At 36.6% G+C, this 17,130-nt stretch overlaps 1 protein-coding gene across 3 annotated transcripts in view; it reads left to right on the forward strand.

Annotated features, from left to right (window-relative positions):
* The window catches only part of PTPRD (protein tyrosine phosphatase receptor type D), a 1,191,315-nt gene that overhangs the window by 1,029,593 nt on the left and 144,592 nt on the right, over positions 1–17,130 (forward strand). For all 3 annotated transcript variants that reach the window (XM_063649531.1, XM_063649529.1, XM_063649530.1), the window contains 3 exons: positions 5,320–5,410; positions 10,721–10,930; positions 15,797–15,957. In XM_063649531.1, the coding sequence (XP_063505601.1) occupies positions 5,320–5,410; positions 10,721–10,930; positions 15,797–15,957 (462 nt within the window). The remainder of the gene's footprint in view (positions 1–5,319; positions 5,411–10,720; positions 10,931–15,796; positions 15,958–17,130) is intronic.

The following is a 17,130-nucleotide window of genomic DNA, read 5'->3' on the forward strand; positions in this document are numbered from 1 at the left end:
TGTTAGGAACCTGACCACACAGCAGGAGGTAAGCAGTTGGGGGGAGGGAGCATTACCACTGGAGCGAGCTCCGCCTCCTGTCAGATCAGTGGTGGCATTAGAATCTTTCAGGAACATGAACCCTATTGTGAACTGCACACGTGAGGGATTTAGGTTGCCGGCTCCTTATGAGAATCTAATGCCTGATGATCTGAGGTGGAACAGTTTCATCTCGAAACCATCCCCCCAATCCCCACCCTGTCTGTGGAAAAATTTTCTTCCATAAAATCAGTCCTTGGTGCCAAAAAGGCTAGGAACCGCTGGGCTAGGGTAAATGCAAGAAACTGAAAGCCTATCGAGCTATAGCTGAGAGGGCACAGTCAGAGGGATTCAGGCAAGATCCTGCTGGCCTTCTGATACCTTTCAGTCTTTATCCTAAGAGAAATTAGGATCCATTGAAATGTTTTAAAAAGTGGAAATGGCACAGCAAATTTTGTATTGTGAATTGAAAATTTCAGAGACTGCACTAGAAGGGGCTAAAGTCAGTAGAGAGAGTTGAGAGAGTAAGGTCACAGTCTGGGCATGAGACATGGAATGAGGCCAGAAGAGTGGCAGTAGAGATGGAGAGAAGCACATGCACTGGAGATAGGGTTTGGAAGTGATAGAACTTAGCAATAGATTGAGTATGACAGAGGGAGAGAATAAAGGCAGATTGTCAATGATAACACCTAGGTTTCTGGCCTGTGCACTGAAATGGATTGTAGTGCAATATTAGGGAAGGTTTATTTTGAAAGGCATATTATTTCTTTCATTTTAACCACAGTAAATTGGGGGTACTTTTGTAACTTAAGGTCAGATAAACCAGTGGAATTCAGAAGAACATTCTTGGCTAAAGATATGAATCTGGAAATCATTTGCATATAGCTAAGAACTGATGCCCTGAGCTGGAATGAGATCTAGGATGAAAATAGGGTCTGGATAGAAGTTCTTGGCCAGAGCCTTGAGGAATGTCACCGTTGTAGCTGGGCCGCAGATGATAAATTCTGCTAAGGAAATGAGGTTAGTGTGGAAAGAGATATACATAGAAATAACAGAAGAATGTCACAGAGAAAGGGCTCAGAATGTTTCATGGAGAGTGTTAACATCTTAAAAGATCTGCTAAGAGGGCAAGAAGGACAGAAGAGTATCAAAAACTCCCCTTTTGATGTAATACCCTGGAGATCATGAGCACCCTGGCAATGGCAGTGAGGTGGAGTGGGGAGGCAGGCGCTAAAGCCTAGTCAGCCGGGAAGTGAAGGGAAAGTGAGGCAGTGGGAGCAGCAGGAACACACAGCTATTTGCAGAATTTTGGCAGTCAGGAGTGGGAGAAAGAGAGGTGACTAGAGTGGGATGTGGTTTATTTTGTTCTCTCTATGACACATATTTGTACATGGTTGAAACCTAAGTGATGAGATCGAATGGGGAAGGAGAAGTGGAGATATATGAGAGAGAAGGAGGACAATGTATGGTAAACTTCCTAAGAAAGTGAGAAGATGGAAAACAATTCAAGAAATAGTTAATGGCCTTCAAAAGTAGGGCCAGCCCTTCTACTTTACCAAAAGAAAATGTATGGTTTGTTTACAGATCTAGATAGGCTTATAGTTTGGTAGACAGATGATGAGGGAATTCTTGTCTGAATCTTTGCATTTTCTCTGTATATAAGAGATAAGGCCATCTTCTAGTGGGGAGGTTTGAACGCCCAAGGTTTCAAGCTAGAGGAGAAAGTGAAAACGTCACTGTGGAAAATGGAAGGACTAGGCAATTGGAGAAGTTATTAGGAAACTAGATAGTGGTAAGATTGCCAGGCCATGTTGAAGGCCTAACTGGGTTTGCTGATTCTGAATTTATGGCATTATTCTGCCTTGTGCTTTATTTCTCAAACTGTGTTCAGCTCCCTGGATTCTGGCACAGAGAATGGCAAGCGTAGATTTCAGCTAAGGTAGAGTGGAGGAGACGGGCTTTGGAAAGGGAGAATTGAAGAATCTGAGAGCTTCAGTGGTACATGGGCCAGACCTATGAAGGTTGAAATCACCCAGGATGATGACAGAGTTTGGAGAAAAAAGAAGACTGTGAACCCCGCAAAAGAATCTTCCCTGAGAGAAAAGAGATGCTGGGGGAGGTACTAGATGGCAAAAATCAGCCAGAGAAGATATAATATAGCTGGATTGCATGAACTTCAAAAAAGAAGGGGTTTGTTACTACAAAAGCAAGAGGGTGGAAGAAAAATACCTGCAGGAAGCGACGGGAAGCCAGGAAAGAAACCCCAAACCCTGACTCTGAGGTTCATGGGCAGGGGAGGAGGGATAAATCCACAGCTGCCATATGAGAAGGCTGCAAAGGAAGCAGTACCCTCGGGGGAGAGACAGGTTGCGGGTAAGGCAAGGGAGTTGATGTTTACAAAGCCATAATTGCAGAGAGCACAGTTGAAATGTGTGGATTTAGACTGAGGTGAGGCTTTGAATAATACAGAATTTCAAATTGCCGCTGCCCTATTTCTTTCAATGTGCAAGAGCTGCTTTGAAGCAAGCTTCACTTTGACTGCCCTAGATGAATGCTTTAGAGATCAGTGGAGAAAAAAGGTTGTGGATATCTGGCCGCACCGTTAATTAATTGCTGTGGGGGAGGCTGTTCAATTCTTATCCCAGCCACAAGTAAAATGAATAGTGGGGGAGTGCTGCCAAAGAAAGAATGGATTTTTTTTTCATGTACAAGAATGGCAACTCAAAGTATGAAAGCAGAAGAAAAAATTAATGAAACTCATCATCTTAACCTTGATTTACAAGATTGTGAAGGAGGATAATGGTAACGCTCTGATAATATGCAATATCATTGCTTTATGTGTAGAGCTCTTCTGACTTTGTGCAGTTGGTAGTGAAAAGCAAGAGGTTCCTTGACAAGTGTGTTTATCAAACACATCTGCAGCGTGATTTTGTACGCTCAGTTGCAGCCTCTGTCATTCTCCTCCATGCTCATTTAACATGATGGACTTGTTTGGCAAATCCTTCAGATGGTGGGAGGACAGGAAGAGGGGGAAGCTTACTCTGGATCATAAAATAAAAGATATTGGTCTCTGTCACACACAGAAGAGCCTCTGCCTTCTCCTCATCCTCCTTGATCATTATGATTATTTGTAGTAAAGAAAATGAATGGCTAGCTGGTGTAATCCTGTGTATCTGTTGATAGTTAGTTGCTCAGGGCACTATGGAGAAAGTATTGTGGTATAATTGTCTGGTTTGAGTTGAATTCTCAATTAGGGGAAAAGAAGTTTGACAAGCTCTTTAACCTGCAGCTCACAGAATTTCATGGAATCTTACTGAATGAGATAGTTCAGATGCATCTCTCTGACCTGTGATGTTCATACTAGCTAGTAGCAGCTGGTATCTGTTTACTGCTACATGCCACACACACTGTGCTGAGCACCTTTGGTTTATTTCCCCCCATATCACAGCCTGGTATTTTTTACTCACATATTTCAGAATATATAACAGATTCTGGGGTCTAAGCCCAAGATCAGCCCAAACTCCCAGCCAGACATATCTCCAAGTGCCATATTCTTCACCAGAATGCTCTAGAGCAGTGCTGTCCAACAAATATAATGAAAGTCACATGTGACATTTTAAGTTTTCTAGTAGCAACAGTGAAAAAATTAAAAGCAGGTGAAATTAATTTTAATAACTTATTTAACCTAATATATCCAGATTATTTTATAATATCATTATTTTAAAAATTATTACTGAGATATTTCACACTCTTTTTAATGCTAAGTCTTTGAAATGCAATATGTCTTTTACATTTCAGTGCGTCTCAGTTTGGGCTAGTCACATTGGCAGTGCCCGATGGCCCCTAGGGGCTAGTGGATACCATACTGAACAGCTTTGCTCTAGACTCTTAATGGAAACAGAGTTCTTAATCACAGAGAGTTTACTGAGTTTATTACAGGTTTTGCTTTGAGATGAATAGAAAGAGGCCTTGCTGGCCTCTGTGGTCTCTGTGATTGGTCTCTGTGATTCAGTGTGACACAGGGATGGGAGTGTCCTTACTCTTTGTTTCTTTGTCCTGTGTGGTGGCCTCCTCTTTTAAAGGTATGGGGGTATGTTTAGGTCCGTGTGTGTGTGTTTTCATTTTCACAGTAAATCTCCACGAAGTGTATGGAGTCCTTAGAAAATACTTTATGATACATACAGTAAATAAGAAAAAGAGACAGACCACTGCCACCATTAAGATAAATGTAGCTTTGCGTCCCATTACTATCTGTTTTAATTTGACAATTATTTAATGTCTACAGATCTGTCTTTTTGCCTGTGACCAATCCTTGTAGCCTTATAGGCTATACTTAGGCTTTGCTCAAAGAATTTCTCTATAGGAGGACAAAACCAGATTATGCATTTACTATAATACCTGAGAAGTAGGAAGTGATTAATATGTTATTATTATACAGTATGTTCAAAGTCCTTGTATAGTTCCTACTAAAGATCAGTATGAGCAGAATCCCTAAACAGGAATATGAAAGCAGAGTATATACTAGACTGAAGTGACAAAACAGCTTTACAAATAACCCATACCTATTTGTGGATAGGTGCCTTTATACATTCCTTAAATTTTAGTTGACTGTTCTCAGTGTAAGTATTCAGTTACTTTTGTCTTTTCATATAGATGTCATTATATTGATAGCTATTTTGAAGGCCCTTAAGTCGTGGTTTTCTCCAATTTTCTGCGGTGCTTACCTCGAGGTTTGCGATTTGATGGATAGAAAAAGAAGGGAATTTTTAATGTCTTACTCTGTGCAGTTATACCTAATTTTTGTTACTTAAAAATTTTTAATTCAAATAAAGAAGCATTTTAGGTTTGTATAAACAACAGTACTACTGGATATTTATGTGGGCTAAGAGTACAATTTTTCTTATACATCCTCCTTTTAAAAACATCTTCTTATAAATTAATGTCATAGAAAATACTTGGTTCAGCAGCTTGTGGTGGTAGATTGCAGTATTCTAGCCTTGTATGTGTCCAGCACCAGGGCCCTAACAAACTATGCCTGCTCCATTTATGATACCTAATAAAGAGCAGTCAACCATGATGATATTACCATACAAGATCATTGCAATCACACATAAATGTCTTCCCGTGTTGTTTTTAAAATTGAACAAACAGGTGGTTATTTGTCATTGATGTGAGAAATGGACAAGTCACCCCATATCCATAATTTGCCTTCAGCCTGATTGGTCTGTGGAAGATTTAAGGGTATATCCGCGTTTTCCTCCTTTGAACTAACCTAACTTTTATCTATTCATTCTTGTGCAGAGGTTACTACATAATAATTGTGCCTTTGAAGAAATCTCGTGGGAAATTTATCAAGCCATGGGAGAGTCCAGATGAAATGGAATTAGATGAGGTAACTATGTCATTGTTGGCTATGTCTTTCATTAGTTATTTAATTTGCTGCATATCCACCCCCTCCCTTGGAGGCCTTTCAGGATCTAATCTGGGTGCTGGCTTCTCCATACCTAGCTGGTTGAATGGTTCAGTGCTATGGGCATGCTAACCCCTGGGGATCCCAAAAAAGATCCTTTGGCTTTAATTAAAAAACATTAAGCTGCAGTAAAGCTTACAACCTGTCTAATCTTTGTTGGCCTTAATATTTTGCCCCTTGTCCCTTGTAAAACATGATGTAGAGGTGTGGAAGGTGAAGTGAATTGTCAGCAAAGACTTAATCACCATTGATATAAATCCCAAGGTCCCCTTCATTAGTGCAACAGTTGCTGAGGCTGTTACAAACACCAAATTGCAATTTGCAGCAGAGTTCATTTGACCTACTATATGGACTTGACCAGTTTCTCACAGAATTCTGTTGATTACCAAATGTTTGCCTTATTCTATATTCTGTAGGTTTTCAGAGTCGAAAATGCATTTAACTATAGAGAAAACAAATCACAAAATTGTGAGCAAAGCAAAATATATACTATAAGAAACAACAAATACTAAATATATAATGTGGATTTCCAAAATCTTGCAACAGCAGGTGCAATATAATTGGTACTCTTCTTGTATAAGGACATTTTTGAAAGGTAATGCATAACATGAAGAACAAGGCATAATTACTACATACTTCTATTTAGATAAGAAAATATGATCCAGAAGTGTTGAGCTAGATCCCCAGAGGACCACCGCAAGTTAATGAGTAGAATTCACATTTTAAAATACAGAAGAGCCTTTGTTATTTTAACATGATGCTGTTTTCAATCAGTTCGTAAAGCAAATAACCATAATGTCCCCATTTGGCAAATATGAGATTTTAATTTATTGGGATTATTTATAGCATAGGCCACATCTTGTAGTACAACCTTTTATTTCTAGGTATTTCTTCTACCTCAAATTAGTACAAACAGAGCAAGGAAAAGAATAAATTCCCTACCTACATTACAGAGAGGTGATGTTTATTTCATATTTATGTCTGCACAAAGGAGACTGTGATCTGACCAGAAAGGTTGTTAGCTTGTTTTGGCAGACATGTGTCATCTCTAGAAGTGGGATTTATGATCACTGGCTTCATTTATCTGAATTAAATTTGATCAAGTTCAGACGAGGAGATGAGTTCAAGGTTAGGCCTATGCTTTTGTGTCACTAGTGATTAGATGATCATTGGAGCTGTGTAAAATGAGACATTATTTCAATAATGTCATCAAGTAATTTAGATATGTTGTAATTTAATTGTTTTGTGTTGATGGTGAAGGAACAAAATCATTATTCTATGATATTTAGAAAACAGTAATCCTTTAACTGAAAATGCAGAATGATCAGCTGGTCTTTTCTAAGCATTTTTGAAGCCAAACATGATTTTACTTGCAACTGACTAATCAGTTAATCTTGATCGATTCTTTACTATCTTAATTGGTTCTCAGCTGAACTACAGAAGTGTCATCATCCCGTTTAAGTTGAAATGGAATTTAAAATGCAAAGGCAACTTGTAGAATCTATGAATTGTTCTACCTATTAAAAAAAAAGTTTTTAAGGCACTGAGATCCAAGCCAGAATGACATCAAATAGTTTTAAATAATAAGCTTTCCTTAGAAGTAAAGCCATTTGGTAGTAAGTAATAGAAAGTGATTCTCTTTTATAGCCAGGTTTTAACCTCCAAAATGCACAGCAACACTAATGGATTAAAGTATAGGGCTATATGACTTTGAACTTTCTTGCAATTAAATTCTATGGGTCTCTGCTGCTGATTCCCATAACAAAGGGTCATTTTAATCATCCAAGTTGTGGTGCATTAATCTGTATAATGGTTTGATACAGAACATTTTATTCAAAATTTTTGGGTCGGGATGCGTTGTTTCCCACTTTTCTTACTGATATAATTGAGACCACATTGTAGAATTAATGGTGGAAGAAATAAGATATGCATTGACTGGAAAATGAAAATTATTTCTGATAAAGAACTAAAGCCCTTGATATATCTTCTGGAATTACCTCCAGTACATCTTATAACCATGGTGGAGGGGAACAAATGAAAGTCGGCTATGGCCTCACTTTATGCTTACTCATCCAGTTTTTGATCCCTACAGAGGGTTTTTCTTTTTTTTTTCTACCGTGGATAATAAAAGCACTGTAGTAATTTTATCTATAGCTTGATACTGCCAGGTTTGACAAAGCAGTGTTCCTCTCTTAAATGTATTTGATCAAGTAATTTTTCAGAAAGGCCTATAATTCAAATTGTTGGAACCATATCATTGAATAGAATGGTGGCCGAAGGGGATTTCCACACGTATCCTCATATCTAGGCCCATAAAAAATTGAAGGAGGCTTTCCAAACAGTATTACTCTCAAAATTATCTTCTGAGTTCATTTATCCTTTGTTGCAGGGATGCTCTCCACATGATAAATTTATAAACTGAAACTCCTATTGTCAAGGTCAAACTGGGCAGAGCAGACATTGATAGTCAAAATGAATTTGGGGCAGAATGACTCCCAAAATGTTAGTGATATTTAATTCAGAGCAGGTCATGTAATAGATCATGAGCTTTTCACTGCATTGTACTTCAAAGGCTTGTTGTAAAATAGTGTAGTCATTTGTGGGTGTAACTGCAACATGTTGGCTAACTTTGGTGTCATCTGAGCCCATTTGAACCATTTAACATGTAACACAGGAAGCATCCTGCAGAGATTAGAGCAACCTAAGGGGGCAGAGTGATGTTCCAGGTTTGACTTTAATGAATGACTGCATTGGGTCTAAGAATACCCAAAAGCTCAGATATTTTATTCTGAATTACTTCCTGTAAGTCTTCTAAAGAAACCCTAGCAGAAAGTGCTTGTGGGAATGACAGTGATATGGATGAATTACGACTATTAACTACATCTACAATATGAATAAAATCAAGGTAGGGTTTGATCAGTGAAGTAGACGAGGGGACACAGTCACATAAACAACTCATGATAAATGTTTTTGATTACCCAACTTCAAAAAGCTGTTTAGCACCTCTGCAGTGCATTTTCCTTCTTGGTGTAATAGGCTACTGTCCTTTACTACATATCAACAATAACCTGTGTAATGATGCTTCAATTATAATACTACATTAAATATTTGGTGTCAGATTTTTTAAAATTAGCATATGAAAAGAATCAAGAAAAAAGAAATAACACATTCATCTGTCTTGATGTAAGCAGATACAAAAAATTATATGTATAAATACACAGTTAGAACAATTTAGAGTATCAGAGCTTAAACATTATATTTATATTTCCTTATGATATTGTGTAATCATTAAGTAAATTACATTATAGTTGAAAAAATCTCTAACATGGAATTTCATTTTATTTCACTAATTGAGTCTAATTATATATTGAGACTTTCTATTGTGCCTCAGTTTCCTCATTTATAAAATGAGGATAATATTAGCCATCCTTATAGGGTTATTATGAGGAGTAAATTGGAGCTAATGCATGTTTAGGATCCCCAGAACAGTGTCTGGCACTCAGTAATTGCTTAATAAATGAAAACTATTATTGTTATAATTATCATTATTATAAGTAAAGCTAAATTGACAACAAGATTAAAAGATAGTGCTAACTTTCTGGCCTTGTGTTTTTACTGGCCAACTGGTGCATAATTGATCAGCATAACTGAATTTATTGTGGGATGGTCCAAATTTGCTAAACAAGTGATGCCCAATCTACCGTGGTTTTCCTAAAACAGCTTACATTTCATGTAATTTTAATTGCATCAATAAACTCAAATTTACAGAAAATTTTAGCACGTTAAAAATTAAATATTATTGAAAAATAATGTCGGCAAAAATTTTTTTATAACTGAAAGACTGGTTTTTTACATTTTTAGGATACAATTTTGAACCAGCTGAACACATTTACTACTCCTAGTGTAGAAGGGACTGTAACGTACCATCAGATTCCTGATGGAAGGATTCAGTGTTTATCATATATACAGTCTGAAGCCATTTTATCACAGAAGCCTAGCCTTGATCATGCCAGGCTCTCATTCTACTAAGTAGAGATCACAGTTTGGTTTTTACTAGATCATTTCTATTTACAAAAACAGGGCTAGTAAATAGTTTTGCTGCACAGTTTCCATAAGTATCTTAATTTTGTTTATCAAGGTGAAGACAAGGTTCATTCCTTTTTCCAGTTTGTCCTCAAATACATAGACTTTTCTATTAATACATAGATATTAAAATAAATAAAATAAAAATTCTTTCCAAGAAACTGGCAAAAGGATTGTTGCTTACATCAACAGGCATCCCAGACTAATACAGACCTTTCCCTTGTTAAACCCTGTGAAATACCAATTTTATTGGAGAAGTTAAAGATAACTTTGAAATCAGTGTTCATAACCACTGTTAGTATGATTTTCTCGTAATAAAGGAGTCAATGAAAAACAACAGATATCCAAAAATAAATTCTACCTCTTTTCTTTAGAAATACATGAAGCATCTGTATATACATGTGCATGTGTGTTTTCTTCAGGGCAGTACTAAAATTAATTTTCATCTACCTTGCCTATATTATCTGGCAATATATACACACTCCCAAGAGAGGTCAATTCTAGAAAAAGTTGACTCCATGATAAAGTGTAAGGAAGTGCACCCTAATTGCCTAACCAGGGAGCTAAGTCAAGTCAGAAATTGGTAAGTGAGTAACAATGTCTATTTAATATGTGTATATTAAAAATTGTTTATTGGATTCTGCTTCTGCTGATTTGAGGGAATTTGTATCATATAAGTTATCTCATTACTAAAAACAGTCTAAAGTGGCACTAACCTCTTCTAAAATGTGGCTATATTTAAAGGTTTAGATGGCTTTGTCTGAGGTTACTACTTGTTTAATAAATCTCCTACAAGACAAGGCTTTTATGAATCAAGCTGACTTTTTTCCTCAGACAAGTTATGATGCACTTTGAGAGAATTTCATTAGTGTAGGAAATGAAATGCGCCACAGTAAAGGATCTAATTGCCCTGTGTTTATAGCCTAGACCTTGTCATAGCAGTCCAGTGTCTTACCTCTACCTTAACAGGAAGAGAAGCATTTGAAATATTGAGAGAACTGAGATTTAGTGATGCTGATGTGCTATATGAAATGTGAACAAATTGCATTTGGGTTGTTCCCAGTTCTGAATTAATTTCTCTCATTAAATTATCAATAAGTTGGGTTATTATTTACAGTTCTTTTTCTGTTTCCCACTTTTTTCCTAAAGCTGCTTAAGGAAATATCTAGGAAGCGCAGAAGCATCCGTTATGGGAGAGAAGTTGAATTAAAGCCATATATTGCCGCTCACTTTGATGTCCTTCCCACTGAGTTCACCCTGGGGGATGACAAGCATTATGGTGGATTTACAAACAAGCAACTCCAAAGTGGTCAAGAATATGTCTTCTTTGTGTTAGCAGTAATGGAACATGCAGAGTCTGTAAGTTAATTGTGATGGCATCTGTTTCCTGTGGTATGCTTATACATTTTCACTGGAATGTGGTTATTTGGGGATTTGTAGGTATATCCATCCTCATTATTTCTCATGAACTGTTATTAACTTAAGTGTAATAACAGGCTGCCTACTCTTTGAACATTGCTGAATATGCCCCTTGAGACTGCATTACAAATGAGACTGTGTCTCTGATGAAGGAAATTTAGGTGGCCCTCTAGTTTATGAAGTTCCAGATCGATAGGACATGGTTCTTGATACCTTCTGATGTAACACAAATATCATGGTGTTAGAGCCATCATTGCTCACAATCTCCTTCCCTCATCCTTTCAAAGTGACTGTTGTCAAAAAAAGGAGACCGTTGCATAATACCTGATTGACATTAGCCCCTGTGATTGCAATGGGAACTCACAAGCTCGGCCATTCAACATGGCTTATTTCTGAAAATACTGACTTCAGGGGTGATTGTATTTATTCTCCTGTATCTGCCAAGTGAGACCACAGTGCCTCTACCTGGATTCATGAGGAAGGTCTGCCTAGAAAGAGGCAAATACAGCAGGCTCTTTAATTCTAGAAATTTATGAGTGACTGTATCAGTGAAAAGCCAAGAAAGTTAGAAAATAATTTAATAAAAGAGAGAATTCCTAAGGTATTCTAAATAATGAGTTTTCTTCTTTTATGTAATCCATCTTGCTTATATGTCATTTTATGCTTCAGTTACTTTGAATGTTTAAAAAAAAAGAGGGAGCGATATTGTAGGTAGGAAGGGGGTGAATTTTGAAGTGGCAGTACACATGAACATTTAATATACATATTATAAACTTGGTTTTCTAATCCGGGTCTAAATATGACAGGTGTGGCAACCCAGTTGAGCCAGTCATTTCTCATATAGAAGCAGCTCACGATGTATCAAAGATTTCTCCACATCAGGTGTTAGTGTGTACAGTGGGGCCTCTCTTCAAGTGACTGAAAGAATTCCCCCGTGGAAAATCAAAACACAAAGGCAGCCTCTCTGCCTGGTTTACCTTTGTGCTCAGAATGTCATTTGAAAACAAAGTGATGGCCTTCCTGGAATTTTAATGTACAGATACGCTTTCTCTTTCTAGTTGAAGGTTTTAAGGCAGAACATCAAGGGAATGGAATGTTAAGAAATCATCTTTTTCTTTTATTCAAAAATGACTTTTAAATATTTGAGAGGAAATTTCTTTTAATAGCTCTAGGAACATTTCAAAAAGCACACTTAGAGCATTGAGGTAGATCAGAGAATCTAGCAAAGAAAAGAAATCTCATTCGATCCTGCAGACTGAACCACTGAACTACACACTGTGGTTTCTGATGTCTTTCGCTAGTGTTTTAAATGTGTCACAACTGATAAAGAGTCTGCTCCTTTCTTTAGTATGTCATCTGTTTATTAATTACGGAATTAAGAATTTTTTCCAAATTTGTTAATGAAGTTGCCCCTTTATTCTATCATCTTTCTCAGCATTGCTTTCAAATATATTATATATCATAAATATTTTCAGGCCTAGAAGAGACTTGTATCCAGCTAGAGTCATTTTGCAGTAATAAAGCCTTTGTGTAAGCCTCAAATTTCCCATAACAGAATATAACAATGTTCCAAGGGTAGACTGGTAATTTGCAAAGAGAAAATACTTTTCCCTCCCTCTCAAAGACACAAGCTATCCCCTAATCCTTTCTCTCATATTAAGAATGTCAGATAACTGGTTTGGAATTATCCAAAATTTAATCTCTTATCTTATTCCCACGCACAAGAAATTATATTTTTCCTGAGGCTGGTATCATTTTATGACTTTGTTTTCTTTTCATTTTCATATGTCTCTGTTTCTTGAATGGGTTGGAAGTCTATGTTCTTTGGGAAAACCTGTGCTTGGACTTCCATCTCAGTGGACCGTGATTATTATCTTAAAGGTTCTTGGTAAAGAATTTCAAATGAGACAGTATTATCTAGTTCTGTCTATGAAACTATTTTAGCATCACCTACAAAATGGAGTGGGTAAAGTATAAACCAAAACAATTATATAAAAAAATCATGTTTCTTAGATATATAGTTCTTTGCCAAGTCCTTTGTGTCAATCCTTATACCATACACATCTTTTTTTTTTTGCTGCCTCTGAGAAGCTTGGACATATATACTGAGTTTTCAACTTCTTGTAATGCGTTAGAAAATCTGCAAATCTAGTCAGTCTCTTTCCTGGGCACAATGACGAAAATGAGACAGAAGAATAGTATACAAGCATTCAGTGGAACATCTGTTCTCCTGTTTGATGGCCAAGCTCATTGTGCTTAAATTCAGAATAGATGCCATAAACTAAATTTTTTAAAGATGCAGGTTAAAACATTTAAATATATGTACCAATCATGAAAAGTGAGTATATATACTGATGTCTTGACAATTTCAGCCATTTGAAAAGATGAACATTTTTTGTCTTATTCAGCCAAGATTTGCTGAGAACCCACTAAGTACAAGGTTCAGTGCTAGCTGCTTTAAGCATATAAACACAAATAATATATAAATCCCTACCTTCTAGGAGTTTGTAGTTTCACCAAAGAAAATGAAGTATATATACAAATAAAAAGCCAAAATACAGTTTGGTGAGTACCATTTAAAAAAACAAGGACTAAATAAAAATTTAGCTGTATTATTTTTTATCTGTTTTGTTTTTTTTAGTAGAGGGGAATGACCGATCACTGCCAGTCAATTAAAAAGAGGTGGTTTCATTGGAGGCAGTATTCAAGTGGGGGCCTGGAGAGTTGTTCAATTTCAGGAGCTAAATGTTGTGGAACTTGTGAGGGAGTTGAGGAGCAAGAATAGAGCATTTAGGGAGTAGTAGCAAGAAGCCCACTGTGATGCAATGTGTTGTGTGTCGTAAGCAAGTTTAAAGTAAAATTGTGGATGCCCTTGAGAACCATGCTAAGTTATCTACGTTTTATTTAGGAATCAAGAGAGAGCCTCTTGAAGGCTTTATAGTTGCAGTTTAGGATGATACCTCTAGCAGCAGTGAAGACTATTAGAGGAAGGAAGAAACTCTTGGTATGGTTAGGAGCACATAAGTAAGGGCCTAAAGAAAAGTGGCACTCGTGATACTGGAAGGAGAGCAGACAGACCTGGGGGACGCTGATAAGCTAATATCAGTGTTTCCATTCTATTCCTTTTTTCTATAAGGTAAAATCAGTATCCATTCTTAGATACTGAGAGGATGAGAGAATTTGGGAAGTCAGGAGGAAGGGAAGGAGTATCTGGGAAAAATTAAGAAACTCATACTAATTTGAACATATATGTAGGGGTCTCTAGAAATGATTGGAAATGAAGATCTGGGATTTCATAGAGTATCTGAGTTTAGGAACATTAGAGACATATTCTGCATGGAGGTTGATAGTTAAAGCTTGGGCTGACCTTGCCAGATAAGAGAGGACAAGAGATGCTAGTAGAGAATAGAACTTAAGAATATGGGTTCAGGGCCAGCCACAGTGGCTCACACCTATAATCTCAGAACTTTGGGAGGCCAAGGCTGGAGGATTGTTTGAGAACAGGAGTTCGAGACCAGCTTGGGAAACATGGTGAGACCCCATCTCTATAAAAACATTTTTTTAATAAAAAAGAATCTTTGTCTATAGGATGGAATCAGAGGCAATTAACTCAGCAGGTCATGAGCAGTTGGAAAGATGAGGATGGGACTGGTTTAGTACAAAATTAAGAGAGCCAGAGATAAAAGTTTTAAAGAAGGCAAATCTGGAAAAATTGTCTAGAAAGGTAGAGAGTAAATAAAGGCAATTAGATTTGGCAAATGAAAAAAAAAATAGGACCAATGGTGGTTTGGAGTGAGAAGAGATGAGGAGTGAGTGGTAGAAGCAGGGCAGTTAGTGGATATGGATTAGTTTCTGTTGGATTGGAAAGTAGAAGATAGGGCCTTGAAGGGGGCAGGTAGAGCCAAGAAGATGTTTTCCTAATATAGGCTAAAATAGGACAGAACTAAATGGGATAGGATATCATAGAAATAAAAATCATCGATATTTAGTCCATTTCTTCTCCAAGTAACTGTATTCTTAAAAAGTATAACATCAGTTGTCTACTGAGCACAAACATACCAATCTCTGAGCAATAACTGTAATAAAACTAAGTGAGAACTGCTGAATTCTTTTAAGTTCTAAAAATTGTATATTTTATAAAGCCATATCATCAATTCTGTACATCTCGCATCTGTAATTTGAACTGTGGAATTCTCTTTTGAAAGTGTAGACTTTATTTGTTCATTGTTTGGCCTCCATTTCCTAACTAATATGCAGTAGTATTAAGTAGTACCAAGCACTAAGAAGCACAGTAGTACTAACGACTACCGACATTCACATTTAATTAAATACTGACTTATTTTGCATTGTAAATATGTACTTTGGTCTCCTTAACTGTATGATAATGCCTTGAGGGCTGGAACTCTAATTTTTCTCTTGATTTTCACATAGCACCTAACACCTTAGCACATTGTAAATGTTCATTAAACATTTTGCAACTGGTTAATTACTGGTACTTTATGCTTCACAGGATCATTTAATACGCCATATAGAGAGCCCAATAAAAAGTGTCTATGAAGTAATTTGTACTATCAAAATGATTTTATTATAAAATATTTCACTCTATAAGGAAATTTGTATTACAAAACATCTTCCGTCCTTTCTTTTCTTTATTCTCCTCTCCCCTCCCCTCTATTTTGCTAATATTGCATCACACACTTATCATTAAATCCCCTATTTCCTGGATTTTTTGCTTCTTCTAATGTTAAAGGTACTTCTCTAGAAAGTCATTATTTTATAACTGAAATAGACTCTGCTTTTCCTCAGAAGATGTATGCAACCAGCCCTTACTCCGACCCCGTGGTGTCAATGGATCTGGATCCACAGCCAATCACGGATGAAGAAGAAGGCTTGATCTGGGTTGTAGGTCCTGTCCTTGCAGTGGTCTTTATCATCTGCATTGTCATTGCTATTCTTCTTTATAAAAGGTAGGTTTGCCCAATATTTCTGTTGTAATTTTGGAGGCTGCCTTAGTTTTGAAGACTTGATCATTATTCTGCTGTCCTTAGGTGGTTGATTTTAGTAGAAATACTTCAGTGCCATTTCAATTATTTTTGGAAAAGTATTTACATTACAGTAAGATCAAAATGTAAAGACTGTACTATTTGGAATCTTAATTCAGTTTTGGTATAGACTTCTGTTGTCCAACATGCATCTATTCCGGCCTCCAATCTTCTGAGCTGCTTTATGCAGATAAGCACTTTTCATAACAATTGAGGCATTAGTGCATTCACAAGCAAATAATTCCATGCAAGCTTTCATTTGATTGTTTTAGATAATTGCTCGATTTCAATGTGTTTTTTGAAACACTATCACGATTTTGCAATTTGTGTACATATCATAAATCTAATTTGCACAAGTGTTGAGATAGCTCCCTGTAGCTATTTCTCAAAATTTAGCAAAAGCAGATACAAATTAAGGATTAAGGAAGGGAAAAAAAAAGAGAGGGATGGAGAATGAATCGTCTCCCAATTTTCTTCTAATTCTTATTCCACATCTTCACTGATGAATTTGTGTATGTGTCCAAAAAGGGATGCCAAGGTACCATTTTCCTTTTTAAAAAAATATAATCTCAGTCTTATTATGCCCATGTGTTGATTTGAGTAGTGTCTTTGACTACAATTAGGATGCAAATAATCTATATCTACCCACATTTTTCTGATATGCCACTCTTTCAATTTTATTTCTGCCTCTAACATCTAATCTCTAATAAGATTTTTTTCCCCTAGGTCACTGGCCAGTCAGTTAGATAGAGGACATTAGTAATTGTTCTTATAAATTCTTTCTGTCTTAAGAATATAATTATAATATAAATATGAACTTATAAAAAGTAGCATATAATATGCTTTCTTAAACATTTAAGATGACTAAATTCGAAATTACTTCCCTTTATATAGATTTTTATTTTTTTCCAATCCAAATTGTATTTTCACAGAACTTTAATCCATGTTCTCATTCTCCTTGTGGTGTGTTATATTTTGAAATGCTACTGTGAAGTTGATCTCATCCTTCTACTACAAGATAGCTTCTCTCCCTGCCCCTAACCTTGGCCTTCAGAATCTAAAAAGAGTATCTTCATTTTGATTCTTGCTTACATGCTT

Source organism: Pongo pygmaeus, chromosome 13, assembly GCF_028885625.2.
Source record: "Pongo pygmaeus isolate AG05252 chromosome 13, NHGRI_mPonPyg2-v2.0_pri, whole genome shotgun sequence".
NCBI classification, from domain to species: Eukaryota; Metazoa; Chordata; class Mammalia; order Primates; family Hominidae; genus Pongo; species Pongo pygmaeus.